At 42.5% G+C, this 27,087-nt stretch overlaps 4 protein-coding genes across 4 annotated transcripts in view; all 4 read right to left on the reverse strand.

The window, feature by feature from the left end:
• Positions 1–12: 12 nt before the first annotated feature.
• On the reverse strand, positions 13–4,538 carry rrm2b (ribonucleotide reductase M2 b). The gene is made up of 9 exons (XM_035183005.1): positions 4,380–4,538; positions 3,584–3,748; positions 3,232–3,348; positions 2,735–2,868; positions 1,893–1,987; positions 1,634–1,767; positions 964–1,068; positions 755–868; positions 13–539 (listed from the first exon to the last, which is right to left on the reverse strand). The coding sequence occupies exons 1-9, from the start codon at positions 4,455–4,457 to the stop codon at positions 387–389; spliced, it is 1,095 nt and encodes a 364-aa protein (XP_035038896.1). The 5' UTR covers positions 4,458–4,538; the 3' UTR covers positions 13–386.
• A 671-nt stretch (positions 4,539–5,209) lies between these two features.
• On the reverse strand, positions 5,210–8,940 carry LOC118124833 (nuclear transport factor 2). Its single transcript, XM_035183007.1, has 5 exons — positions 8,818–8,940; positions 6,884–7,004; positions 6,681–6,752; positions 6,479–6,577; positions 5,210–5,511 (listed from the first exon to the last, which is right to left on the reverse strand). The coding sequence occupies exons 2-5, from the start codon at positions 6,986–6,988 to the stop codon at positions 5,395–5,397; spliced, it is 393 nt and encodes a 130-aa protein (XP_035038898.1). The 5' UTR covers positions 6,989–7,004; positions 8,818–8,940; the 3' UTR covers positions 5,210–5,394.
• Positions 8,941–10,036: 1,096 nt separating this feature from the next.
• On the reverse strand, positions 10,037–13,962 carry bloc1s4 (biogenesis of lysosomal organelles complex-1, subunit 4, cappuccino). The gene is made up of 5 exons (XM_035183006.2): positions 13,577–13,962; positions 12,450–12,521; positions 12,227–12,328; positions 11,466–11,600; positions 10,037–11,108 (listed from the first exon to the last, which is right to left on the reverse strand). Exons 1-5 carry the CDS (start codon positions 13,892–13,894, stop codon positions 11,010–11,012), a joined length of 726 nt encoding a protein of 241 aa, XP_035038897.1. The 5' UTR covers positions 13,895–13,962; the 3' UTR covers positions 10,037–11,009.
• A 1,954-nt stretch (positions 13,963–15,916) lies between these two features.
• pard6gb (par-6 family cell polarity regulator gamma b) overlaps positions 15,917–27,087 on the reverse strand; it is a 34,665-nt gene continuing 23,494 nt past the window's right edge. Inside the window, exon 3 of the mRNA XM_035183196.2 lies at positions 15,917–17,566. Within this exon, the coding sequence (XP_035039087.1) occupies positions 16,449–17,566 (1,118 nt within the window). The 3' untranslated portion in view covers positions 15,917–16,448. The remainder of the gene's footprint in view (positions 17,567–27,087) is intronic.

The following is a 27,087-nucleotide window of genomic DNA, read 5'->3' on the forward strand; positions in this document are numbered from 1 at the left end:
CAAAGATACAACTTTCATTTTAGAAAACATTTTATTGATCATTAAAAAACGATAAGACATTTCACCATAGAAGCCAAAACCCCCGATCTTTAAACTCCATACAATATAATCTACATATTTACCATCCTCCAGCATCAAGTGAGGTTTGAAATTAACCTAACTCATTATTTATATTTGACCTAACCTCAACTGTGCCAAGGTAAAAAAACATTCATTGATAGGGCATCACCATATTCCACTTTGTTGACTGTATCGGCTGCTAAGTATCCCAAGGTGTAATTCTCAATCCCTTTAAAAATGTATGCTTTATCGGTTTCTTTAATTTCTTTACTGCATAAAACAAATAAATAATAGGTCAAAGGTGATATGTATGTAACAACTCAGTTTCAGAAGTCTGCATCCAGTGTGAATTCACAGTCCTTCATGCTCGACATGACTCCAAATCTCTGATACTCAGCCACTCGTTTCTCAAAGAAGTTGGTTTTCCCCTCCAGCGAAATGGCCTCCATGAAGTCGAATGGATTTTCCGCTTGGTAAACCTTGAAAAAGAGAAGGAAGTAAAAGTTACTGAACAGTATTGCACACAGTTAATCAAAAATGAGCACGGTATAATAAAGTATGAAATGAATGAGGCTTCCACAGTGAGGCTTCAGGGTTACTTCTGCTTTAAACAGCATAACTTCCCTAGCATAAAGAATGGAAATGAGAAAGGACTATTTTTCTTCCATTGCATACAAATTTAGATAGAAATTACCTTATCAAGTCCGAGGTCAGCGAGCAGCCGGTCAGCCACAAACTCAATGTACTGTTTCATCAGACAACCGTTGATTCCAATGAGATCCACTGGCAAGGCCTCTGTCAAGAACTCCTGCAACACAAGACAGGGTGTGATGGTTTATTCACAGATACTATTTGTGTTGTGCTGTACACTATAATCCATGAGAATTATTTGTCCAAAACTACCTGCTCAATGCTAACAGCCTTGGTGATGATGTCCTTCACTCTGTCCTCTGATGGCTTTTTCTGCAGGTAGCTGTACAGCAGGCAGGCAAAGCTGCAGTGCAGCCCCTAGGAGACACATTGATACACACTTCAGGATGGCTGATGTTAAAACAAACAAGAGCCTAAACTGTTTTCATAAACAAACTGTGACTGCTTTTACTACCCAAACTGAACCAAGGGCCCCGCTGCAACTATGTTGCACAATGTTTAAACAGCAAAATGTGGTTTCAAGAGCTGAAGTAAACATGATTAACATCACGAGTGGTGAATGCAACCAGTAATACACCACAGTTACCTCTAACAACAGCTGAGGGACATGAAATGATGAGAGAAAAACTTGCAAAGCCGAAGCTACATACAGGTGTCTGAGAAATCATCCAACATAACGGCCCTCCTCAGAATTATGCAAATTAAATCCCAGTTTTAATCTATGTGTTGCAAGATGTCATATTTTACTTTAAGGTCAATTTTGAAAGTATATAAATAATTATGTAAACTCCATGACTGCACTGAGTAATATGTATTGAGTAGCCTGACATCACTTTGAGATTTTTCGTAACTGCCTTCGAATTTAAGCGTACCTTTTCAACAGATAGGAAAACGTGTCTTTTAGTTTGTGAATTCCTCTCACCTCATCCCTGCTAATCAGCTCATTGGAGAAGGTAAGCCCGGGCATTAAGCCTCTCTTCTTCAGCCAAAAGATGGCAGCGAATGAACCGGAGAAGAAGATTCCCTCCACAGCAGCAAAAGCCACAATTCGCTCACCTGTGGGCAAAAAGTCACTGTCATGTATATTATCTAGCCCCAATAAATGAGAAGAGTCACAAGGCCAGTGTTGTCCATTATGTTCCTTATATGATACACAGATATTAATGTCATGCCTTCCTTACCAAATGTGGAGTTGCTGTCGTTTATCCACTGTATGGCCCAGTCTGCTTTTCGTTTCACACACGGCATGGTCTGAATGGCATTTAACAAGTGGTCCCTAAGACACATAATTGATTTTAAACATTTAACATTACTTGTTCAAAACAAGCATAAAAGCACAGTTACTATAAAACTATGACAACTTTTAATGTACAATACTGAATCAGAATCAGAATTCCTTTTATTGCCAAGTATATTTACACATACAGGAAATTGCCTTGGTGTCGATCACAATGGATACAATTTTTTAACTTACAAACATTTATAAACAGATTAATGTCTGAAGGAAGAGGATAAAATGAATGTAAAAGATTTTTATTGTCGAACATTAAAATATGAAATCTTTTTGCTTCTTATAGGCAACCTGAAAATGTTGTCTGTGTATATTGATACAGCTGGTACAGCTGGGAATGCAACAGAAAATAACCACAGTAACGTAGACTTATCCTGTGCTCAACAGGTGCAGATCTCTTACAGTTTGTTTTGAATCTTCAGAGAAATAGATATACAAGATAAATTGTCTGTTTGTGGTTATGCACTTACACCACATTGAACAAGGCTGTGACATATAATCTTTGCCATCTAGCCTTTACTGAGAGAAGAAATTATTCACACTGACTTAGTAGAGTGTCAATATGTTCTCATTAGACCTTATATACCTCTTTTTTTATTGAACTATTTTACAATCTGCTGTTGTACATTAAGACACAATTTATTTAACAATGCCTTCAGTTCACCCTTTTCATAATGTTAGACAGAACCACTGAGCCACCACCAGAAAGTACTGGACCAATAAGCCACTGACCTTTCCTTAAGGTCCCTAATGTAGGTGTTGATGAGCATGCTGTACATCTCCGAGTGAACAGTCTCTATGAGGATCTGGAAGCTGTAGAAGGAGCGAGCTTCAGGGACCTGCACCTCCTGACTGAACCTCTGCACCTGTTCGATAAAACACAAATGCATCAAGCAAAAATGTTACTCTGGCACATCACTGAATGCAAAATGATCAGTTAGATAGTAAAAGTAAATAAAGTAAATCTGTGACAGTTATGACATAAACAGTTGATTGGCACTGAACTGAGGCAAGTTTCAGTCTAGTTGCAATTTATACTATTTATGCTATGAAACATCTGTTATAAATAAAAAGCAGTACATTTTGGCAGGGGAAAGATAGTTTTACAAGTGACTGTGGAAGATAACAGACCTGGGTTCATTTACTGCTATATCAATTCATTATACATTTAACAGGTACTTTCAGGAAGATCTTGTGCTCTCTTTAGATCCCTCTAACACCTCTCTCACCAGGTTCTCATTGACGATGCCATCACTGGCAGCAAAGAAGGCGAGGATGTGAGAGATGAAGTGTTTCTCTTCTGGTTTCAACCGGTCCCAGTGCGGCAGGTCTTTGGATAGATCGACCTGAGAGACACAACATGAAGAGTAAATCGGTGTCATACACTGATCAAGTTTTTACATTGACAACAAGCTGTGGTGGACAATCAACTGGGAGTAAGCTTTGGATTTGTAAATGCAAAAATGTAAATATGATGGGAGGTTGCCATATTCCACTTTGTGTGGTAATTTATCAGAAATTTGAATTGAAAAGTTTATCACTATTGTTATTTGTGTATTTTCAAAAAATCGCTGTACCCACCTCCTCCACCGTCCAGAAAGACGCCTGTGCCTGCTTGTACATCTTCCAGATTTCAGGGTACTGGATGGGGAAGATGACAAACCGTTTGGAGTTCTCCTGGAGCAAAGGTTCCTCCTCTGTCTCAGAACTTTTTTGGCATTCTGGACTTTTATCTTTGATGCCATTCTGCGGAGAGCGAGAGCAAAAATACACGTGTTAGGATAAGATCATCCTTTATTATGGGGAAATTTGCAATATTACAGCAGCAAGAGTCAAAAACAGGCATCAGTAAGTAATAAGTAAGATGCAATACCCAAGTTCTAATAGTAAAAATAATAATATATAAATACAACATATTTATAACCCACATTTAATTGATTTTTACTGTTTAGACGTTTTTGTGGACTATACCTTTAATTACCAAAGATGCTACTGCGCCTGCGCGTTACAGTCTCGTAACACCCACAACAAAGGCTGTTTAACATCTACATGACATATTGTGCTTTTTAAAAAGTTCTAACAACACAATAAACTATCGTGTCATCCTCCATTGACACTTTCGAACGTTTTGTCTCCATATCAGCGGCTGTTGTGTCGCCGTCACACTTGAAACACATGTGAGCTAGCTAACAAGGAGCTAGCTTCACAATGACGTTAGCCCACAAACCTTCGCTGCGCAGGACACGCGTAGATTTTCATTAGATACCAGATTCTCACTTATAAAACCGCAGAGTCCAGTCAGAGATGACCGCTATCCTCAGTCTACGTTCCTCTGTCTGAACTACGCACGGTGTCTCTCTGTGTCGAGGCGGTTTACCTTTAGCTGGAGGTCGTCAGGCTGAAGGTGTATATTCATCAGAGCCTTTTCCTGAGACTTGTTCACCGTCGGTGTCATTGGAGCTGAGGTCGGTTCCTCATGCAGCTGCAGCTCTGTCGGTTGAACCGTTTAAAGAGACGAGCCCAGAAGGGGAGCGCGCCCCTAACGGCCACATGCCATGCTGCACTACACAATCACAATCTCTGCACAAATACATCTCTTAAACAACACCTGACTAGACTCATTTGTGACAACACAGGATCAATTCATCGCACTGCAGTCTTTGTCGCGATGAGCTGCTTTTCAGACATTTACTGAGCTCCACTGGTCGTCCTCCAGATGGGCTGAGAACACAGTTGTCCCAGTGAGAGCCTCCGGACTTTCTCCAGCCAGCTCCCCATTAATAAAGACCACAGGGTGTCCCAAAGGAGCTGATGTGAGAAAACAACAGAAGATCCTCAGCAGGATTCACAGCGAGCGAATGGGCATGTTGATGACGAAGAGGAGGAATACATATATCTCAGGATGAAAGACCAATGCCATAAACATAGAAGACACCAAGATGTCAAAAGTTGGTGATACGGGCAAATGCTAGGGTCAATGTGCTTATCTCCAAGGCAGATTTTACACAGAACATCTTGCCTTTGACGGAACATTAGACATTTCTGTGTGGTGGTGAACTGAGCTGAGAATCTCCTGCTGCAGTGTTTGTGTGTGAGAGGCAAACTCCGGAGAAAGTTCTGCGGACATCCTCTGGAGTTCATGTCTGAAAACAGCTATAGAAGAAAATGCAGGTATTTGTCAGCGAAAGTAAAGACAGGACGCAATAGTTCAAACTAATAAATGCATTTATTGGACAGGGATGTAGTTCGACACATCTCTAATACAAACAGAGTGTTCATAGATTTATTGTAAACGTGGAGGAACTTTCAATGCAAGTTCCTTTCATTTTGAAATATTCAATTTAACTTCACCCCAGTGTGGATTCGGGGTCACATGTCAATATGCGTGGGAGCTACACCGGTATGTTGTGTATCCCCAACCGGAACACATCGTTTGTGCAAGCCCAATTGTCGTTCTGGTTCTTCAGCATGAACACTTGATGGAAGGCCATTGGGGGATGATCATCTATCTGTTGCAGAAAATGTGAACACAATTGTGAGAAAACAAGCTGTAAACGTTCAATAAGGCAGAAATCCTGCAATATTCACGATGACATCATACGGTTCCTGCAGCTCAAGTCGAAGTAGATGCAAGACTTTGAGAAGCCACTCGAAATTAGATTTAATACCAATTCAGAACAGCATGGAGGTGTGGTTTGACTAAACTGGGAAAGTACCTGGCGTCTGCTGGCAGGTTGTCTTGGCACTTATTCAATATTATGATTTACTTTGTCTGAAACTCTTCCTGCACAAAATACACCAACTTGTTTACACAGGAAATGGTACCAGTTTCAGCCTTCTTCTTTGTTGAAAAGCAAATTTTCATTTAAATGGGCACTTTTCCCCGCAGAGCCGCTCCTGACCCACCCTTTTTGATCTTTTTGTTATATTATACTTCTTATACCATTACATTATTATTCTATTCATCATTAATATTTGTATTTTCTGATTTGATTGTATTATTTACCAATTATACTTCTAGTCATACCAATTCCAGTTATGAATCTAATATTATATTTGGACAGTCCTCATCACTTCAGACTTTCTGAGAACACATCCCCAAAATCCCAAAATCTGCAAGTGCAGTCCGAACATTTGGATTCGGCTCCGAGCATCCTGGCTGACTGTCAGCTAGTTTGAGATTTTCAATTGCAAAGTAAAAACAAAAACAAATGACTGATAAAATCTTACTTCCTCAGAATTTTTAAGACTTACAACTTGACTTGAGACGTATTAAAACCAAATTGAGGGCTTTTGTTTTTAGATAAACAAAGCCTTTGGAAATGTTTTAGGGATCTGCAGGGAACCCTGAAGATATACATGTGTGCAGGATACTTAATAGTCTGCAATAAAACATCAACCTGCATTAAAGCACAAATACAATGTAGGTTTTCTATCACTGCAAAAAGATGCTTTGACTCAAATCTACCAGCTTACCTGTAACTGTCCAAACACCATTATGAGGATGCAACTATCTACTGTGGGTTGAAAGTCTTGTCCTGTGATAATGTGCTTTATGTTCTTGAAAGGCAAGTTCTGTGAAGTGGAAACAAAGGAGTGAGCAAAAATAGTTAATTTAAATTGTATCTGTTGAAATAATGAGGCTAATTAAAGACACAAGAAAAAAAACTATACTTACTATTAGTTTGTTTGCGATGGCTTCCCTTCCGAAGAAGGTTGTTCCTTCCCACGTCAGACAAGCAGTACTAGACTAAGACGAAAAGTTTGTTCACATCAGAAAGATTTTTGTCCACAATTTGGTTTGCAGCAAATGTTAATGACATAGCAGACGTTTAGTGCAACAACACAGACGTTACATGAATGGACAGCGAGGAAACTCACATAAAGGTCACCCAGGAGCATCCTGTTGGTAGTGTCAAACTGGGTGTAATATAATTGGACAAAGCCTTCTCCGATCCTTTGCCATAATTCTGTCTCACTAGCCATGTGTAACGCTTAAGATCTGAAAGAAGAAGCAGAGTCTTGTTACCAGCAGTCAAGAGTTGTAGTGGAAAGCAAACTGTTCAAGGAACCCATCATGATGAAAACGTTCTCTAATTCAAGGTTTTTGACCACCCCGTAGTCACACACACACTTTTGTTGATTTCTCTGGCCGTTTTCAGACATGACCTGCGGGTAAAGTCCGGAGAACTGGGAGTTTACCCAGTTTCAGACATGTACAACGCAGCGGGAGGTTCACTGAACAGAGGCGTTCTTGGTCCAATAAACGGCAACAAATCCTCCACATTTTTCAGGTTAGAGTTGGTGCAGCAGCAGAGGCAGAAAGTAACTTATTAACTCCGCTGTGAAAATCACATCATTTTCTTTACGACACACAGACGTTGGCTCATATCTCCACAAACTCTCTTGACATCTTTGTCAGTGTCTCCTGTTTTTTCACCCGGAGACATTGGTTTTCTTTATGTTTTTTCAATTTTGGGGTCTTTCGCGTGTTAGAAGCGTCATCAACCCCCTCACCCGCCCCGCCCCTGGTGAATCCGGCAGGGGATACCCTGCCAGGAGGCCAGGCGGAGAGAGTACATAGATAATGCGGAGCCTCTCTCTCAGTCATTTGTGTTCACACATGCACCTCCTCTGTAATTTTTCCAGAGGATCTGCAGAGTTCAGAGTATGTCTGAGAGCAGCTTCAGAGAATCTTGGGGATCTTGATTAAAAAAAATCACGCATCTTAAGAGACTGATATCCATGAATGTAGGGCTGGGCGATAAAACGATAATAATTATCGCGTAATAACTTTCCCTCGATAGATATATAAGACATGGTCGGTACAACGTCGATAGAACTCATTCCATCCATGTTTGGTAGACAACACCAACAGCCAATGAGAATAGCACGGCACCGAAAACACAAATTATAAACTACACAAGTCTATTATTCTTACAAGTTGCTTAATGAATATTCACAATTCTATCAATGTGAATTTTCCTTGCTAGCTTCATCATGACCGCATTAAAAAGAAGGACATTAGTAAAATAAGAGATTTTTCTTGTTCACAATTTAAACAGACCACCCACAACTCACAATTTCCACATATACACAATTAGCTGTTCTCCTGTGTTGTAAATAAACAAATGGGAAAATATATGACTTAAATCAATTATTGGATTTTCCAGCCAACAACCCAACATATCTGCTGGTTAAAGCTGATCCGATGCATTGTTTTCATAATGGTCAGTGTCATTTCAGATCGTGTGGGGCATATCACAGACGAACAGTACAAGCAATCTGAACACACCATCTCTGAATTAGGAAAATATAGCTGTCGAAAACCCGATCAACTGAGAAAATAATCGACGGATTAATCGGCAGTGAATGTAATCGTGAGTTGCAGCTCCAGCTTCACTCCTGTAGGTGGAGATCACGCTAAATACCGCTACGAAACTAACGCTGGAAGAGCAACGAGTCGACGGCGTTGTTTTCCACAATTTGGCCTCATGGACGTAAACCAGTGTGAACGGTAGCTCGCTTGAGATCGAACAAATCGATCCAGGTTCATAGGAACTTGGTGTCGCGCCGGTTTGGGGCTCAAAGTGTCTCGCGGCTGCACACAGCACCGCGATAACTTAGCAAGCGACGCAACTTGCGGCTAACTAACTTTGCTGTTAGCACGCATGTTAGCATTCCACCCGGAAATGTGTCAAATGTCCCCGTTAGCGTCGCCTCGGTCAAACCGTGTCGCCACGGAGGTGAGTTGTAAAGTCATCAGTCGGTAAAAGAGTTGTATTCGCGCGGAGAGGGCTGTTGTGTTTGCTTACTTCGGGGCAGACCGCCGGTTCGTCAGCGTGGAGACAGATCCAGACAAACCGAGGGCGACGAGGTTCCCGCTTCCTCTTAATTATGACGCACTCATGACGTCGCCCACAAACTAACCAATAAGGGCCTATGATCCCTGAGAGTAGGGCTGCCCCGAGTCCTGCCTGTCAGGAAACCGCAGTGTTTTCGAAAATTGTCTGATACTTCCACCAACACGATCAATACCCGGTTAAAGATGACTGTGGCCGAGAGAGAACAACTCAGTGCAAATTAAGAAAATACATGCAAGTGTAAAAAAAAACGTGCAAATTAAGAAAAACCACAACGGAAATGTTTCCAGGGGGAACCCAAAAAAGTGACGAACCTGTCTGTAGTTCGATACTTTATGAAGTTCCATCACCACTGACGAGTTGCAGACTTCAGTAACTTCTTTCTGTGATGAGCATCCAGAAATAGTCTTGCACCTTTTCTTTTGGCATCACTCTCACACCAAGAAGGACCTCTGTAAGTTTATTATTGATCGTATTTTCAAAGAATTTTCATTATTTTGGGAAAATGTGGCCTTCGGTCTTGTTATTTATTATCCATAAAGGCAAATATAGCAATAAAAGACCCTGTTTTATAATTTTTCTGGAAGACGTTGAACAATATGTAAACCTCATTCCCAAATAATCCAACAAAAAGGCTCTTAAAGCTTTGAATATATTTAAATTCTACAGGATATTTATATGATTTATATGTATATTGTACAACACCTCTGGCTTGTATGTTCCTGTTTGTTATTGTTTACAATCCCATGTATACTGGTTTCTTGTTCTGTCTAAAACAAAAAACATTCACAAAGCTTTGAACTACAGCCAGGTTCATCACTTTTTGGGCTCCCCTGGAAACATTTCCATTTGTCGTTTTTCGCAATCGCTTTTGCTTGTGTTGTGACTTTTTTTGCAGCGCACGTGTCGTCAAATTGATGAAGTTGTTTTTCTATTTGCATGTGTTGAGCTCTCTCAGCCACCGTGAGCGATAGACGGTGTTTAGGTCTCTCAGTATTAGTAAAGTATCCAGGATTTATACACAGACTGAGGGGTTACGCTGCCTGTGAGACCTAACTCAGCGCGAGAGTCAGATAAATTGAAACTAAAACAAAAAACCCCACCAAGACTGAGTAAAACTAAGAATAATAAACCAAAAAAGTAAATATAATAACATAACAAACACAAGATAAACTTCTTATATATAAATCTTTAATGATTATTTTAAGAACGTGAAACCAAAAGCAACACTTAAACAAAAACATCTTTATTATTAACTACTTTGGCAAATCATGAATCAAATAACGAATCATCGCTGATTTGTTGAAAAGGGAAAGGGCCACGTCACACCTCTGAGGCGAGATTTTCTCTAAATTCCTCCATCCATTGTTATGAAACTCACTCGCTCGCAGCCTCATCGCCGCCCTAAACTTTGATTCATCTTCAGATAATCCGACTTGTGAAGCCGACACAACTCATCAGTATTGTGCTTTTTTTTTTTTTCTTCTTCTTTTTTGAAAAGGTGCCATCAAAGATGTAGCCCCACAATCGACGGGATCATCCGAGGCCAACGACTGCAGGCTAACAATAAAGTGAAATCTTCTGAAATGGAAGACATTAAATGCTTAACTGGTTGAGATCGATATTGCTTGGGGAGAGCAATAAGGTGCTGGAAAAACAGATTAATTCATAACAGCGTGCAGGCTTTTACAAATACTAGTAAGAGGAATGTAAAATATAAAAAAGCTGGGTTAATCCGTCGTGTAATACGTCCTAAGATCTTTACAGCACCTCCTTTTGTACCTTTGTTTACAGTGGGACGACTTTGACCTCCTGACTTGTCACATTTAACAACGGACATTTCCTTCACAATTACTGAAAACAGGACTGGACAGAAATAAGACCCTTATAGGCACTTTATAAAAACCAGTTTGCTACAGTTCAGTGTTTGTTGCTGCCGAGAGAACGACACTCAAAATCTGCAGTGTCTCCACACACTTGACTTCCAGTGACTTGTTCAGAAATGCTGCTATTGCTGTGGTGAGGCCGCCGCACTGACAGATCCACTTGCGATGGATGGCAGTGAAAGTTGTCTCTAAAGTTTTTCCACCCAAAACAGGCCTCTTGAGGTTAGAACCAAGTTATGTGTTGAACGTTCCGACGTGTCACTGTTCTGGCTGTGACGTGAAATAATCATCTGTCCGGAACACGCTGGGGATTTCTTGACACTGATTTGGTGCTGGTCTTCTCGGGCTGGCTGGTTTCTGTCAACGAAGGGAAGACAAATTAATCTCAACTGCTGAGAACAATGTTTTAGTTTAACAAGGAAAGGGTTTCAACTCTCAGGCTACATTCACACGACAATGTTTTAGCTTTAAAATGTTTCACTGCTGCTATGTTGCTTATGTTGTTTTAGTTGGAAAACTTCGGGCTGCATTTAAGCATCAGTGTGCACGAGGATTGGTGTTCGTTTTAAAATAAAAACGTATTAGCATGGATGTAGGAGAAAAGACAGTTTCACACCACAGTCCACTATTTATCCCACTGTTCAAATGAGACCACGTTAAATTCATTGATACACACAAAGCAAACTGTAAAGCTGCAGATTCACAAGCTCTCACATTTAGGAAGCCTGGGACACTCATTGTGCGGAAGATCTTCTTGAAAGCGCCCGGTAGTGTTCCTACTTCTCCCTCTGCCTGCATGACCTGCTCCTCCATGGCGTTGACGTTGGCTCCCACCATCTTTACGAAGGCCTGTCGACAGCAGAATAACACGGCAAAAAGATGAGAAAATCTTAACTTTAAGCAAAAATATTTTGCGCCAGGAAACTAAATTCCAAATACTCTCACACACACATGTAAAACAAAAGGCTTAAAAGGGCCACTTGCTTATTATGGCTGGATAATTTCAACAATGCATATTTTCTTAAATTGCAGAAAGAGAGAAAAGACATTCTCACACTGTATGTATTTTTTCTTTTTGCAAATTTCCCCATTGTGGGACTAATAAATGATAATCTTATCTTATCTTGGCTCAGCGGTCTTGGTCTCAGTTAGTTTCCCAGTGTGTGTGAAACATTAGATTTAAAAAAAGAACTTTCCAAGACCAGTGTTTATTTCCACTACTGACAGGAGAAAACAGGAAGTGGTTGGCTAATAAAAAGTGGTTCTAGTTCACATTATCTTTACCACTCTCTCCTCTTGTGAGGAGGATATCTAATATATCATATTACATCACATGTTTCATTAATTTCACAATTCTTGTTGGTGTAGTTTCCTTCACAGGAGGCTATTCACTGGATAAAGTGTGTTTTACAAAAGCACCAAACAAATCATTTCATACAAAAGCAGCGTTAACAGCTTGAACTGGGATCACTTACCTCTAACTTATCAATTCTTTTGTATATTTGTCTCATTTCATCAGACTTCTGCTGGATTTGAGGTAGGTTTTCATTCACTATCTGGGAGGTATCGTTACGGATCTGGAGACAAAACACAGAAGAGTTACAAGAGACAAATACACTCATTAGGTTTCAGTGCATCCACAACAATCTTAATAGTAACAACACATAATCTTTTGTTTCATAGCCTTAGCTAACTCACCATATCCAGCATTCCAACAAACTCATCTACTCTTGTCAGCATTTCTTCCAAACTCTTCTCCAAACACAGGATCTAGAGGAGAAATCATTGGAAGAAGAGAGAATGTTGTAAAATATCAAACACATACAAACCATGTGGAAACTAAAGCTGCTGACCCCACTCTGAATCAAAGGAGTCAACCTTGGAACTCAATGAAAGGTCCTTAAATTGTTTCAGCGAGGGCCACAAGGCCAAAAACACAGGGGCCTTTGTGTTGTTACAGAGTCAGCTCACTCAGTGCCTGGTGTCATGCATATCCACTTAATGTCAACTCATGAGTGACAGAGAGCCGGTCATCATGAGTAACGCTTAAGGAAACACAGTCAGTACCTTCACTCTCCCCAAGCAATCCTGTTTTCTTTATTAATATTATTATTTCAATGGATTTTGCTCCAGATGTCCTGCAGCCCTTCTCCACAGGGATTTTATTTGTGTCATTCCACAATCTGGTTCTCAATCATGGCTTACAACTGATCTATAAAAGATGAGGAAGTGATAAATACATTGATTACAGCCTAAAGAAACATCTCTAATTCTAACTATTTTGGCAAATAATGAATCATAGCTGTGACCATCACAGATTTAAGAGTCGGGGCCACATCACATCTCTACAGTTTGGTTTTTCCTCCAACCTTCCTCCAGCCATTGTTCACCTCTGACAGTTGCCATGTTGATTTAAGTCCACATCTTTAATGACACCTAGTCCTTTTCAATTAAATCCAGCAGCCCTTTACCAGAGGGAAGATGCTTATGGCTTATGGCAGCTTAATTGTTCAGTTAAATTACACTTTCATTGATTTTGTTCCAAACGTCCTGCAGAGGGAAGATGGTTGAGTGGAGACAGTGGAAGAAGTGCCATGCTCAAGGGGGATCTTACATAATCTGGCAACCGCAACCAACTGTTCTCTATTATTGCTTATTTACAACTGATCAGGATAGAATCATTGATCACAGACAGTCAAATTAAAAAGGTGCATCAGAAACAAAGTGGCACCACACTTTGCTCGTGTTGACATGTTATCCCTCACAGAACCTGGTGTGTGTTGTGTGTGTGTGTGTGTGTGTCTGTGTCTGTGAGCAGCACCGACCTCCTCTCCAGCGGCGGCCCTGATGTAGGAGGAGTAGCTGAGGGCGGTGTGTCCCAGCTCCTCGTCGTCCTGCTCCGGGTCGTGCCGGCGGGTCGCCCCGGGCTCCGCAGCTTCGTGGAGGCTCGGGCTCTCCGGGACGACGTTGGCCGCGGCGCCGAAGCTGGGGCTCTGCGACACGGAGCCGCTGCTCAGGATCTCGCTGACCATGGACAGGCTGCTGGCGCTCTGCGACACGATGCCGCTGTCCCGGCTGATCTCCGCGCTGGACTCCTCCAGCGGGGACAGCAGGCCCACCCGGTCCACCGGACGATGCTCCATGGCTCCTCTTCCCCGATCTACTGCCGTGTTTTCGCCACCGCGATGTCAGCTGACCCGGTCACGTGTGCTGGGGAGACGACGGTGCATCACGAGGGTCAAAAGAGTGGACGGCACAACAAGGCGCTGAGAAAAACTGTCAGTGACAGTTCACTGTAGATTATATGTACATGTTTATTACATGTGTGACTAAAACAGGTTTCTAAACCCGGACTTTATTTCTACAGAACATTTCATGCAGTTGAAAAAACGAACAAAAACGCAGTCATTAAAATAACAGCTATAATAACCCCAAAAACATTAAAAAGTCAAATAAATAGACAAAACAAATGGTATAAAAGTTAATACTATTATACTAATAATGGTGATAATGTAATTGTTTATTTCTGTGCACAATCAATTGTTTTTGTTGTGTATGATGGACACTGAGGAGGATCAATGTGTTTACATTTGAATTTATTACAATTTTATGCATATTCATATATAAATATGCAAATAAACAAACAAACATACTTTTGAAACAGGAGAGGCACAAACTGATGATGACGCGACTGAAAGTTTGCAGCAAGTTTGTCGGCTTTTAAAAATGGAGCTTTATCTCTATCAACTGAAAAAAATATTATTAACCTATTGTGACAAATACATTATAAACAATGAAAGAATTGCAAACGTGATTTATGTGACCCTGAGGTTCATTGCCTGTATTGCAGAATCTCGGCCAGCAGGTGGCAGCCAGAATCACCGCAGTGGATTTGAGTTGTGTGCACAGGTCTGATGCAGAAACAGAAACTGGTATGACTCTGGTTTAAAATGGCTTGCGTTTCATTTCAGTGCACAGCATATCTAAAAATATAAGTTTCCTGTCAAATTAGTTTATTTGGAGAGAAGATGCAGGGATGAAATCCTCTCAAATATATATTGAGACATGGTAGAAGAATCACACGGAAGTGTTTTTCCACTTCAAACTTAAACATTTTCTTAGTTAAGATGCAGTTTATTTTCATTTAATTTGCCAGATAAGCATCACTTAGCAACCGACATTTCCTTCATGTGCAGGTCGCCACATGATTGACAGTCACTGATAGCAAAGACTAATTATGTGACTGACAGGGTTTCGGGTCTCCCACTGAACCCACAATCTGCTGCTCAGCGGTGCAGATCACAACCGAGGCAGAGCAGCTGGATGTGGATGATGTGTTTTCTGTTAGAGCAGCGTCACATGCTGGGTAAACACAGCAGACAAACATTCATTAGCAGAGAGGTGAAAGGAGTTGGATGCTGCTGAAGGGCCTCTGACCCACGACAGAGCTGCATTCCTCCTGCACGTCCAGGTCAGGTACACCGGCTGCAGCCAACAGTCAGAGGATGATAAGAAAAGTGAAATTCAACCTTCAAATTCTCCATCTTCCCTTTCTGGTGTCTACAGCGAGTGATTCTGGGTCGAAACTTGACCCTCCACTCAACCTGCGACAGGCAAGGGCTTGTGGCATAAAGCTGTAGATTTGCATGTCTACAGCGTAAAGAAGAACTCCTATAAGCGAACTAAACAACAATAAGTAACGCACAAACAACTGTGAACAAGCTCTGCCACTATCGAGAAATGGAGCCAAAATATCCCAGATACAAATGCAGCCATTTTGCAGCGAGGTGTAACACTTTAACATACAACGACCTAAAATGACAGAAACCATCGTTGAGAAAAGATTGTGTATTTTGACCTTTTAGTTTGAATTTGTATTTACTCTCTTAACTTAATCATTTTTTTAAAGTCACAATATGTAACTGAATATTTTCTGATTAAAAACTTTGAATTGGCCATTAAGTGGTAACAAAAAAAACAACCAAAAAGTCATAGTACTCTGGTATCTATCAGATTGTCTTACCACCAGAATTTAGCAAACTATCTATATTTTAATTCAAAATTCTACTCAAATTTAACAATTGCGGCTATTAAGAGGCTCTTGTGATAATAATAATTAAGAATCATAGCTTTTTAATTACACAATACAGTAAACAATAGCCAAATTGTGAGACAGAATAATTTATTGGAACAGATACAAGGATTTGATCACAATCATCAATGCATAAAAGAACTATAAAAAAAAAAAAAAATCATACTCTACACAGCATTTATCAGAATATAAGAAATATAGATTTACTCTTTAAAAACATCCATAAGCAACCCCAAGTTGGTCCCAGTAATAAGAATGAAAGGTCTTTATAAAAGTGGTCACTAGCAGGAGATGTTGTTCAGAACTATCCGATACAGTGGACTCGCCTAGAAACAATTATTTGATCCGATGCTTATTACATACATACGTACAAGTTTTTTCATTTTAAGACAAAAACAACCTTAAAAATATAAGAAATATACACAGTTTCCTTGTGTCATGGCTCGCAACTTCCTATTATTATTATCTTGTAAAAACAAACAGAAGTTACTCAACTTAAAATCTGACAAAACCCACTTGTGCTCATATTTATCCGCTTTCCAGTTTGAGTCTCTGAGCAGTTTGGGATGTTTATGTCTCTGAGCGCGTGCGTGTGTTTGTAAGTATTATAGGGTAATGACGGTGCCATCCTCCTCCACCCCCCCCCTGGGCAGCGCAAGACTGTGTCGTGGGTCCGTTTTCAGGGAGCTGAGGATTTTGTGCAGGCTGCCGTTGCTGTGGCGGAGCGCTGGGTTGCTGCTGTGGTGCGGCGGCTGTACGTGGTGGTGACTGTGCTGGGACTGTTGGTGCAGGCTGTGCTGCAGGTTGAGGTCTCTGTGAAGCTGGTAGCTGAGGCTGCTGTGCTGCTGTTGGTGGTGGTGGTGCTGCTGCTGGTGCTGCTGCTGCTGCTGGTGGTGGTGGGACCCTCCGTTGAGGCTCGGCTGGGAGCGGAAGGAGGCGGTGGAGACTACCGATGAGGGGCGTGTGGGAGGGCTGGGAGGTGCAGCGAGGCCTGGAAGCGTCGTTGGCGTCTGCTGGTGTGTGCGAGACGCGCTTGATGCCAGGGAGGCGTTTGACCTCTGAGACGGCCGCTTGATGCTGCTCTCAATGACAATATCTGTATCTTCGTCACTCTCCAGGTCGTCTTGGTAACCGTGTGCTCCGGAGGACGTCGCTCCCATGGAGGCCACAGACAAACTTGGATAACCGGTCGATCCGCTGCTGTCAGACGACTGGCCGGAGCTGCCCGATATCCTGCTGCTGCGGACCACGTTATTGCGCTGGTTCACGGGCTTGACCGTCACGATCAGGTTGTGGCTGTTGGCGATCATCATGTCCGTTACCTGATCCAGGGACTTCCCAGTCACTTCGATGCCGTTCACCTCCAGCACCTCGTCGTTTACCGCCAGCAGCCCGGTGCTTTCCGCCAAGCCCCCGGGCACCAGTCGGGATATGAAGATGCCGGGGACTTTCTCCAGCCCGTGTGGTGTCACCCGTACGCTGGTTCCATCTCGGATGTAAAAACCCAAGGGTTTGTCTGATCCGTGGCGATACAGCCGGACACGACGGTGAGATTCGGGGAGGATGTCCACATCGATAATGGAGGAGACGGGCCGGAAGTCCTGGGGCATGCCGATGCGGATGTGTGGCCGTTTGCGGTTGATGTCGTTGTTGCGCAGCGCAACCACTGCCTTCTTCCTGCGCGTTATTGTGTTGGTGCCAAAGTTAGCATAGTCGACCTCTTCTGCAAAGACATAAAAAGAGACAGGTAAAGGTTAGCGTTAAGTATTCAGGGTTGAAAAACGGTCTTTCACGTGTTACTCGTTTCCAAATGCAACAAAGAGAGAAGAAAAATAGCTAAACGGTATAGAAAAAGTCTGAGAGTCACAACAAGCTGACAACATAAAGGTTTCCATACTTGAACTAGAAAACCTGTGCACACGAGCGCTCCAGTGTTTGCCTACGTCTTTAAATCAAACCACCTGCCTCACAAACTCAGGAACCTTTGCTCAAACTATGCACAGATGTACTTGAAAAGAATTTTCCTGCGAGAAACCTGCTAATCATTTATACAGATTTCATTCCACATGTGACATTAGCACAGTTTTTATTACTGAAGCCATAAACAAGGCCCCGTTGCTTTCGTCCTGAACCGGGTCCCTTTTTGAATGAGGAGTCCAAACTATGCATCAAAAATGACATGTGAGCATGTCAACTATATTCACACACTGCTACTACTGAGATGCAGTGTGTGTGTGTGTGTGTGTGTGTGTGTGTTTGGGTAAAATGCTGAGCTTGCAGAACATTCCTGCCTGTGCTGACAGAGGTGACCCACCCTTTTGCTACCAGGCAGTAGATGTAGGGATCACCAGTGGGCCTTTGTGCACTCACTCACTCACACACTCACACAGGCACACACATGTACGAACACAAACCTTAAAAACAGACAAAAATACGGATTTAGCTCTCAAGTTATACGACAGGAACTAGCTGAACCAGTTAACTCGAAGTAAGACAAGATAAAACACGGTGCAAAGAATGAGCTGTGAGGCAAGATCAGTTGGTTAAACACAGTTCAAGCATGATGTTGCCAACCAAAGATTTACAGCAATCAGTGAAACAATCAAACCCTTCATGGAGGACGAGATCATCCTCACACTGAGAGACTCACTTCTGAACGACGACATATTAGCTGAGATGGAGTTGCATGGCCAAAATAAACAAAGGTGGATTGATTCCCTTAAGGTGTAAAACTTGAGGAAAACAGCCATGCTACTTTGTTATTGTTGGGCGTGTGTGTTGGAGTAAACAGGAAGGCATGCATATCCCGCTGGACATGGGACTTAGTAACAGCCCGACTCCTACATGGTTGTAAAATGCAGAATTTAACTGCACAACAGTCAGCAAAGTAAACAGGGTCAGCAACGCTTATACACACATTCTATAAGGCTGATGCCGGTTGTTTTCTCCTGGAAGGGGGTCATGTGATAGGAGCCTGTCAAATTAGCGAAGGCTACGTCCTGAACGTAAAGACTCAGTCAGCGAGAGTCTACGTCATTGTTTCCAAACTGCCCCTCCAGACTAAAACGCAGCCCCGGAGTCTTCAAACTTCTTGTGGACGCCAAGTGAATCCATAGCAGAGATGATGCGTTTTCAAACAAAAAGTGAGGATGTAGCATAAGAAAAGAAAGACTAAATGCATTCTGTTGTGGTTCGGACAGAGAAATGTGTGTGTGCGCGCTCCTTGATTAAAAAATAACTTCATAGCTCTCTAATCTTCCCCTCTCAGGCAGACAGGAAATCTGGACACAGCGAAGCCCGATGTGACAGGAAGTGAGGGTCCCCAGGCGGGAGCATCAGCTCCTAAACTTCCATGGCACAATGATGACTCATCTTTGCCCAACTGTGTGGGACACCTGCTTTATAAAAATGATAGCGTGTGTGTGTGTGTCTAATGTAATATTCGATCCAGTCAAAGTTCACTGTGGAGGGAGAGAACATCGAAACAAATACGGAGACTCGGAGCAGAGCCAGCTGGCCACTCGTCCCTCCGGCCTCAGAGGAGCGCGCATGTCTCCCATGCAGCTCCCTACGCAGTGCTGACTCATTAATATACGTCGTCTTCCTCCACCACCTCCTCTTACAGGTCCTGCGCAGAATGCCGACTAAGCAGGAGCCTGCTTAATTATAGCTTTGGAGAAGAAGTAGAGGGAGTGTTGAGGTTCTGGGGGACATGGTGGGAGTTTGGGTCTGTGCACAATGTCCCGGGGCAAGTCCTCAGGTGAAAAGAAGCAGCTTGTGGAGGACAACAGTCACACCGAATAGGCACAGGGGGAACTGGCGATGACTAAATAAGGATGATAAATGATTGTTCAGCTGTTTTCAGACAGGCCTTTCACATGTGAAGAAGCCAGCAGGTAGATTGTCCGGGTGAGACGCGTTTACAACAGCAGGAAAATGTCTTCAACATTCAGGAAAGGGATATGACGCACAAATTCTTATTTGTCGCGTGTTACAAACGTCATCAACACTTCCTCTCGCTTGCTGTGTATTTAAGACATTTTTCCAGATATTTTACAAGGAAGGTGGCGGGAAAAGTTCTGGAAAATGTCCGGAGTCATTGACTCCACTTAATGTTGTCGACTGCTCATAGACTTGAGCCAAACTGCTGAGCCAAAAGCACATAACACCTGATCAAGACAAAAGTCTGGAAAATGCCTCTTGCAAAGGTATCTGGGCATCATCGAATTCATGGTATTCTTAGTTTTCTACACATGTTGTGGCAGTAGTTGATTTGATTGAATCCAGACGAGGCATTTGCAACAGCACTGGAATTTCAGCCACAAGTGCAAGTTACGCTGATGGGAACCACATTGGAGGGGAGTTGCAGCAAAGTCTCATTACAGGTCTATGGTGCAACGCCCTCCCTCCTTCCACACCCTCACCTCAGTCCGAAACCGACGGCACGCCACACAGCCGCATCACATCACCAGCGTGTTTCAGTACGACGGATGATCTTTCAGTCAGAAATCCTGTGTGTACAACTATAATTATGCTTTGTGTGTGTTATGTCTCACAGCTGTTTTGCTAAATCCCATAAGAAGGTCGTGTCAGTGTAATTTGTTTAAATAAAGCTATGAACACAAAGGCATGGGGTGGGTTTGATATACAATCAACTAGGAAAACCGCATTTAAAATAGGTCTATGTATAAAATCTCCCTCAGTGGTGTTCAATTAAAAACTACAACAAATGAAAATACAAAGTTAAAAGGAGGTGGAAAGAAAATGAGCCGAGTAAACTGACCGATACTCATCAGATATCACCATGTAGGGACATCCGTCACCTCACTAAAAAGGTGATTTCCATTCTTCCTGTAACTATTTATATAATCACATAGTTTGAATGTGAGTTCCAGGTAAAGAATGAAGAAGGTATTCAAACGATGGAGACAGCAGCAGGTGGAACAGGTTCACATTCACGAAGCACTGATGTCATTTTGTGCTTTCCGAAAGCTAAGATAAGATAACAACCACCTGTTATTAGTTTGACTATGGGGAAATCTGACGTGTGGGGGAAGGGAATAGTGAACATAGACACAAAGGTAAAAAGTAATACATAGGTAGAGATTGAATACAAACACAAAAAGTATTATTGTGTAGTTAAATCAGTTAAAAACCTCAGTGGAGTGTGGATATATTAGCATGTGGAGACTGTGACAACAGCAGGAAGGAACGACCTGTGACACCTCTCCTCCAGAAACTTTGGGTGAATCAGTCAGAAGAATTAAAAAGGAATAAAGTTAGGAAACGAAAGCGAGAGAGCGAGAGCTGCTGCAACAGGCTGCCACTATTGAGTAAGCTGAAGTACGACACTTATATCCTTTCAGTGCACTAAGAGTAAAACAATCAATCAATTAAGACATTTATTCAGCAACTATTCTGGTAATCGATTGATCGTTAACGTCCTATTTCAAATCAACGATGCCGAACCTGCCTCATGATTTGAGGTTTTGTACTAGTATTTAAGAAACCTGGAGAGTTCACCTTGGGCTCTGGGAAATTGTGATTGGCATCTGTCAAATCAAGAAAATAACCACTAAATGAACCGATGGAGAAAATAATTGTATGTATGCTTGAGACTCCTCATATTCCCCTGGTAAGTAAAACCACTGGAGCATTGTGGGATTACAGCATCTGGAGGTGCCACACAAATTAAAATGTTGAGTCATAGAAGCAAACTGGGCCAAACTCTGTCTGTGTCTATGAGGTGTTATATTCAATGCATTCATCAGGCGGAAACCATTATATGTTCTCTGTTACTGATGCAGATACTCGATAAAATTGTGTTCATGTTTTGTACAAACTTGCATGTGAGGCCTTCTGTAGGGATTTAATTATACGTCCCTGAAGTCAAAGGAAATGACTGTTCTTTAAACTGCAGATGAAACAATCCGACCTGATAAAGGTGTATAATTACTTAAGTAAGAATGAACTCTCAGGTGTCCATGCTTCTCACACACACACACACACACACACACACACACACACACACACACACACACACACACACACACACACACACACACACACACACACACACACACACACACACACACACACACACACACACACACACACACACACACCAGAGCTAGACGAAGTGGGCATGTTCCGGCCGATCACACAAAAGGTTATCGTAACAACTCCTGACAACCCTAATCCCGGCTACACTGAAGCATGATGGGTAAGCCGATGTGAACCCACTGATCAAAGCCCACTGGGTCACTGCCAGGCATCTGCAGGCTCAACAGCACCTCGCAACCAAAGCCTATTAGAAAAACTCGGTTCAATTAGGTGCTACTCAGTGTTTCCACATGGTTATTTACTCTCAGATGTGATCTACTGATCAGTCTATAGAATATAAAATGCGTTAGATGATGCACTTTTGCCGTGCACAGCAGCTGTTTGCGTTTATCCTAAACTTCAGTTTGTTCTTGGGGAATTCCACTAAAACTCCAGCTCATAGTGATGCAAAATGCTGACAGAGACGGAAAAACATTCGTTCACTTAAATCACATTAAACGTCTGTGGTAAAGAGTATCAGCGAGGGGAATGCGGGACTCTGACACGGCTGCGCGGATAAAGAGGGAAATCGGCACAGGGATTTTCAACATTGCCGTGTTTTCCAGCCTCGTGAGTGTAAATCCTAAAGCAAGGTGATTTATTTAGGAACACTCAAGCCTATACTAGAAAACACCAGGCTCCAGAGTGTAGCCCACTGAAGGTCAGGGGGAAAGATCAGAGGTGAAAAGGCAGCTTCTGGGTGACTTGTACATTCTACTCTCAGTCGGCGTGTGTGTCTGTGAGTGTGTGTGTGTGTCTGTGCACAACAGTCGAGGAATGTGGGGGTAAACGTAGTCGGAGAAGTGTCCATACAAGTTGAAGACATTCAGAACACGGCCATTAAACTTGCCAGGATACTGTTAAAAGTAACGGGCTCCATTACTGGCATATTGATGCTCTTCTTCACAGCCACACTTTGCATCAACTTCTATGAAACTATCAGACGATCATATTCAAATTAGTTAGAAAACGTAACGTGCAGCCTGCTGGTATGATACCAGTGCCTTCAGGAGGATGAAGCTGGTTTCTCTGTGATCCCTGGTCGCTGTCGAACGCCCCGTGCCGTTTTCGAGCTCACAAAGCAAAAGTGGAAAAATAGTCTTTGTTCCGCCGCGGCCCACCTCTAGTTAAGCAAAGCTGTGAAAAGAAAGTCCTACTGCTTTCCATCTCCCATAAAAAGGCAGGAATCTAAAGGGTTTTATGATCAGCCATTAGGGCCTCCACACACTTGTTCCTGGCAGCTCTTCTTACATCCACCGCTGACTCGACACACAACTGTAAACACGGACTGGAACGACGACAGCAATCGACCGACACAAAAACACACACTTTGACATTTTGACACAGTATTTCACATCCTTGTTATGCTTTGTTTTACTGCAGATGCAATGTAAGTAATACACACAAAGATCAACACAAACATTGCAGCCATGTCTGGTAATAACAACACGGACCTTCACACTAATGATACTTGAAGAGGTGTTTGGGGCCGACTTCATGTGTGATATTTCACACAGGACTCTGTGAAAGTTGGCACTCCCCATGTTAAGTGTTTTTTTTTAGTATACCTGTGTTGGCAGAGGGAAAATCACGAGCGGCCACAGCTAAAGTCAGACTTTATATTAATTTACTGGTGATTTGACCGTGTTGTCTCAGTAGATCTAGAACGTGCCTGTGCGCCACTTCACATGTATAAGAAAGGAAATCTTTGTGCTTAGTGGGAACATAATGTATCAGTCTTTATAAAAAAATCAGTTTAAAAAAAGAAACATACTGCTAAAATAGTATAGCAGTTTATTTTATTACCATTCAAGAGCTATATTGTATGACGGCGTATTAGGGCCACTTAAAGGCAAAGAAATTGAGAATAAAGTCATGATATTATGAGAATAAGCCTCGATACTATGAGCATGTGAGACTTGGGGTGAAGGCGACAACATCAACACTCTGCTAACAGCACTCGGGGGTGTGACCAGTGACCCCGCTGCTAATGATATTTTTACCCAGTGATACGTCCCAGACACCAGCAGCGCAGCTCAGGAACTTTACATTCAGACGCCTTCACAGAGGCAATAACTACTGTGGTGACAACAGAGCATGCAGAAGAAGCCGACAATACACTCAGCCAGAGATATGAAGCAGAGAAAACTATGCTTCAAATAAACTGTAACTTAAGCTGCTCTCAGGTAAGCACTTAGGTCCGGACATTTTCCTGAAATTTTCTGGAGGGGCTGTATGTAAAAAGGCAAATGTCAGAGATATTGTTAAACTGGACAATTTCTGGAAGTTTTGCTGCTAGTTTGAAAACAGCTTACTTCCATTGCCATCTTCTCTAACAGGCTAAAAAAATATGTGAAAAATGCCCATTAACCAAGCTGTTGAAAGGTTTGTTTTCTTGGGGCACGAAAAGTTAACAGATTTTTGCTTTCACAGGAGAGTGATGTTAAATTCATCAGTTCACTGCAGTATTCTCAAACTACAGCCTCCAACCTCTGGCTTGTTGCTATGTCTGCAGCATATTCAGCTACAGTCCATCTATGCCAGTGACATTCCTGCACCCCAACTACCCCCCCCAGCCCCCATCACTGTCTCCGGCCGAGCGTGACAAAGTGCTTAGTGACAGGAGAGACCACAATCACTGGAGAGAGAGAGAGAGAGAGAGAGAGAGAGAGAAGAGAGAGAGAGAGAGAGAGAGAAGAGAGAGAGAGAGAGAGAGAATAGTGCTCGACCCTGCTGCCTTTTGCATTAGGTCACTGGATGCTGTGGCAGTGGGCTTCATTCCTGGGCCCCACAGACATGCACACACACACACACGCACACACACACACACACACACACACACACACACACAGCTGGCAGCTCCTCACTTTCAAAACCACCAGGAATATGGCACAAAAGTAGAGCGGGATGAAACAGCACATGACAGAGCAGAGCCGTGCAGGAGAGGCAGGCCATTAACAACAACGCTGGACAGAAGCTGTTCGCTTCCACCGAAACATTTTTCTCCTTTACCTACATTTGCATTTTTTCCCTGTTTGCATTAGAAAAGACAGTTTAATGAAATGCAGGACGCTTTGTGCTGCTTTCTTCTCATAGCTTGGGGTCAGAAATAGCTGGTTTTCATGTCTCTCCAGTGGTTTTACACAACAGATCCAAATAAAAAGGAAAAAATGAGCTGAACTGCACATTTCTACGTCTCCTTCCCATGTAATGGAGCTGCAGTGAATACTTTAAAAAAGGCTTTTCTCCTCTAACACACTTCCTCTTAGCTGCCAGGTCAGATTTTCACCTTTGTTAAAAAAAAATAAAATCAAATGCATGCACGGAGCCACCTTCCAATGGGACGTACATGTATGTATCGGACGAATCAAAACAATCAGTATTCCTGGACGCCTCGTCTCTTCCGCATTGGGAGACGGCTGGGAAGTCAATCTGTGTGTTTAGGGGCCGTCTCCTGCCAAGACGCTCGGCTAGTACTAACATGGAAAAAGAATCCAGACAGAATAAAGATGAACTTTTTTTTTTTAAACATGCAAACATATTTCACATTCTTGGAGGGGTGGTGGAGGCAGGGCCCGGGTGGAAATTTGGAGAAGCTTGATAAACGTACGTGGTTGCAATCGACGACTCCGCCTCCCGAAGGTCGAGGAATTTAGAGGAAGTTTCTGCTCTTGTGCATTATCTGAAAAGTAAATGCTTTTCAGATGATGCACTTGAGAACAATTTATAGGTATTTGTTCTTGTACTTGAGTATTTACATCTTATATGACTATACATTGCAAAAAGGAAATACTGTACATTTTACTTCACTGCTGATGGCTTTAGTTGGTAATTACCTTCTCAAGATTTAACATAGAAAACATATCAGTTTATAAAATGTGATGCATCAACACTCATCTAAAAGAAAAGAGCCATTCTGCATAATTAGGACTTTTACTTTTGATACTTCTAGCTAATAATAATTATTTAGATTTACTTAAATATATTCTGAATGCAAGATTTTTACTTGTAATAGACTATGTTCCATTGTGGTATAAATACTTTTCCAAAGGAGTTTACACATATACATCTGGCAATGGGATCACATCAGCCACAATGCCCGTCAACAAGTTAACAATTCATTTTATCGAGTCATTACTACATTGTTATGACCATGAGCACCTTTCATTTTGATCTCAATCACACACCTGTGAAATGCATCTTGCACAGTTGTGATGCTAACACAATTACAAAATCTGTCCACAGGCAGACAGCCGCTACTCAAAACTCCCTCTGTGGTCGTTCCTGGGACATGTCTGCCGTGATGAAACAGACTCACAAGGTGAAAGCAACACCAACAACGCTGGTAATAAAAATGGGAGTCCGGGGAGAGTCGGGTGAAAGTAATCGGCAAGACGAGAATGAGACAAAACTCTTTGCGCACTCCTTCAATCCCTGCACTCATTTCAGTAACAGTCAGCGCGGCACACAGGGGCCGGGCTGCACATCTGGGACAAGTTAACGGGAGCTGCCTCGTCTGGTTTGGTGTGTGTGTGTGTGTGTGTGTGTGTGTGTGTGTGTGTGTGTGTGTGTGTGTGTGTGTGTGTGTGTGTGTGTGTGTGTGTGTGTGTGTGTGTGTGTGTGTGTGTGTGTGTGTGTGTGTGTGTGTGTGTGTGTGTGTGTGTGTTGGGGTGAGGAGAGAGTCACAGGTTTAAGATTCGCTACAGGTATCACCATCCTCCACACACAAGCAGTAATAAGGCGCTATCGTGACATTGCATAGTCTTCCATTCATTGCCTGTACACTCACCCTAGCTCTCTGACCATATCCACTACCTGCCTAATCCTAACACTAACACACACACACAGACAAGACCCCACACAAAACCAGCACACACACACACATCTGTGGGGCCAAATGACAGGGGGGGGACAGAGGTTAAGACGGACAGAGGAGTATTTAAAGGAGGGAGAAGGAGAGTGCGTGTGCGTACGTAAGGAGATTAACCTGTGTTTGTGTGTGTGTGTGCTGACATATGACAGAGGAGGGGAGAACATCAAAGAGGGAGGACGAGGAGAGCGATGGAGTCGACGGCTCTTGCATTCCTCAAAATGAACAATCCACACGCATCAAGCACCCCCCCCCCCTTCAAGAAAAAACGG

The sequence above is a fragment of the Hippoglossus stenolepis genome, chromosome 17 (genome assembly GCF_022539355.2).
Source record: "Hippoglossus stenolepis isolate QCI-W04-F060 chromosome 17, HSTE1.2, whole genome shotgun sequence".
Lineage (NCBI taxonomy): Eukaryota > Metazoa > Chordata > Actinopteri > Pleuronectiformes > Pleuronectidae > Hippoglossus > Hippoglossus stenolepis.

What these genes read in the sequence shown, in the direction of transcription:
- rrm2b (XM_035183005.1), bottom strand. Translation starts at nt 4,457, where the DNA reads ATGACACCGACGGTGAACAAGTCTCAGGAAAAGGCTCTGATGAATATA. An exon ending in GCATCGTCAATGAGAACCTG is followed by an intron (nt 2,869 to 3,231) that starts GTGAGAGAGGTG and finishes TTTATCGAACAG; the next exon opens with GTGCAGAGGTTCAGTCAGGA. An exon ending in AGCTGATTAGCAGGGATGAG is followed by an intron (nt 1,069 to 1,633) that starts GTGAGAGGAATT and finishes TGTGTCTCCTAG; the next exon opens with GGGCTGCACTGCAGCTTTGC.
- LOC118124833 (XM_035183007.1), bottom strand. Translation starts at nt 6,988, where the DNA reads ATGGCTAGTGAGACAGAATTATGGCAAAGGATCGGAGAAGGCTTTGTC. An exon ending in TGCTCCTGGGTGACCTTTAT is followed by an intron (nt 6,753 to 6,883) that starts GTGAGTTTCCTC and finishes TTTTCGTCTTAG; the next exon opens with TCTAGTACTGCTTGTCTGAC. An exon ending in TGGTGTTTGGACAGTTACAG is followed by an intron (nt 5,512 to 6,478) that starts GTAAGCTGGTAG and finishes TTTCTGCAACAG; the next exon opens with ATAGATGATCATCCCCCAAT.
- bloc1s4 (XM_035183006.2), bottom strand. Translation starts at nt 13,894, where the DNA reads ATGGAGCATCGTCCGGTGGACCGGGTGGGCCTGCTGTCCCCGCTGGAG. An exon ending in GGGCCGCCGCTGGAGAGGAG is followed by an intron (nt 12,522 to 13,576) that starts GTCGGTGCTGCT and finishes TTTCTCCTCTAG; the next exon opens with ATCCTGTGTTTGGAGAAGAG. An exon ending in GTGTCCCAGGCTTCCTAAAT is followed by an intron (nt 11,109 to 11,465) that starts GTGAGAGCTTGT and finishes CTTCGTTGACAG; the next exon opens with AAACCAGCCAGCCCGAGAAG.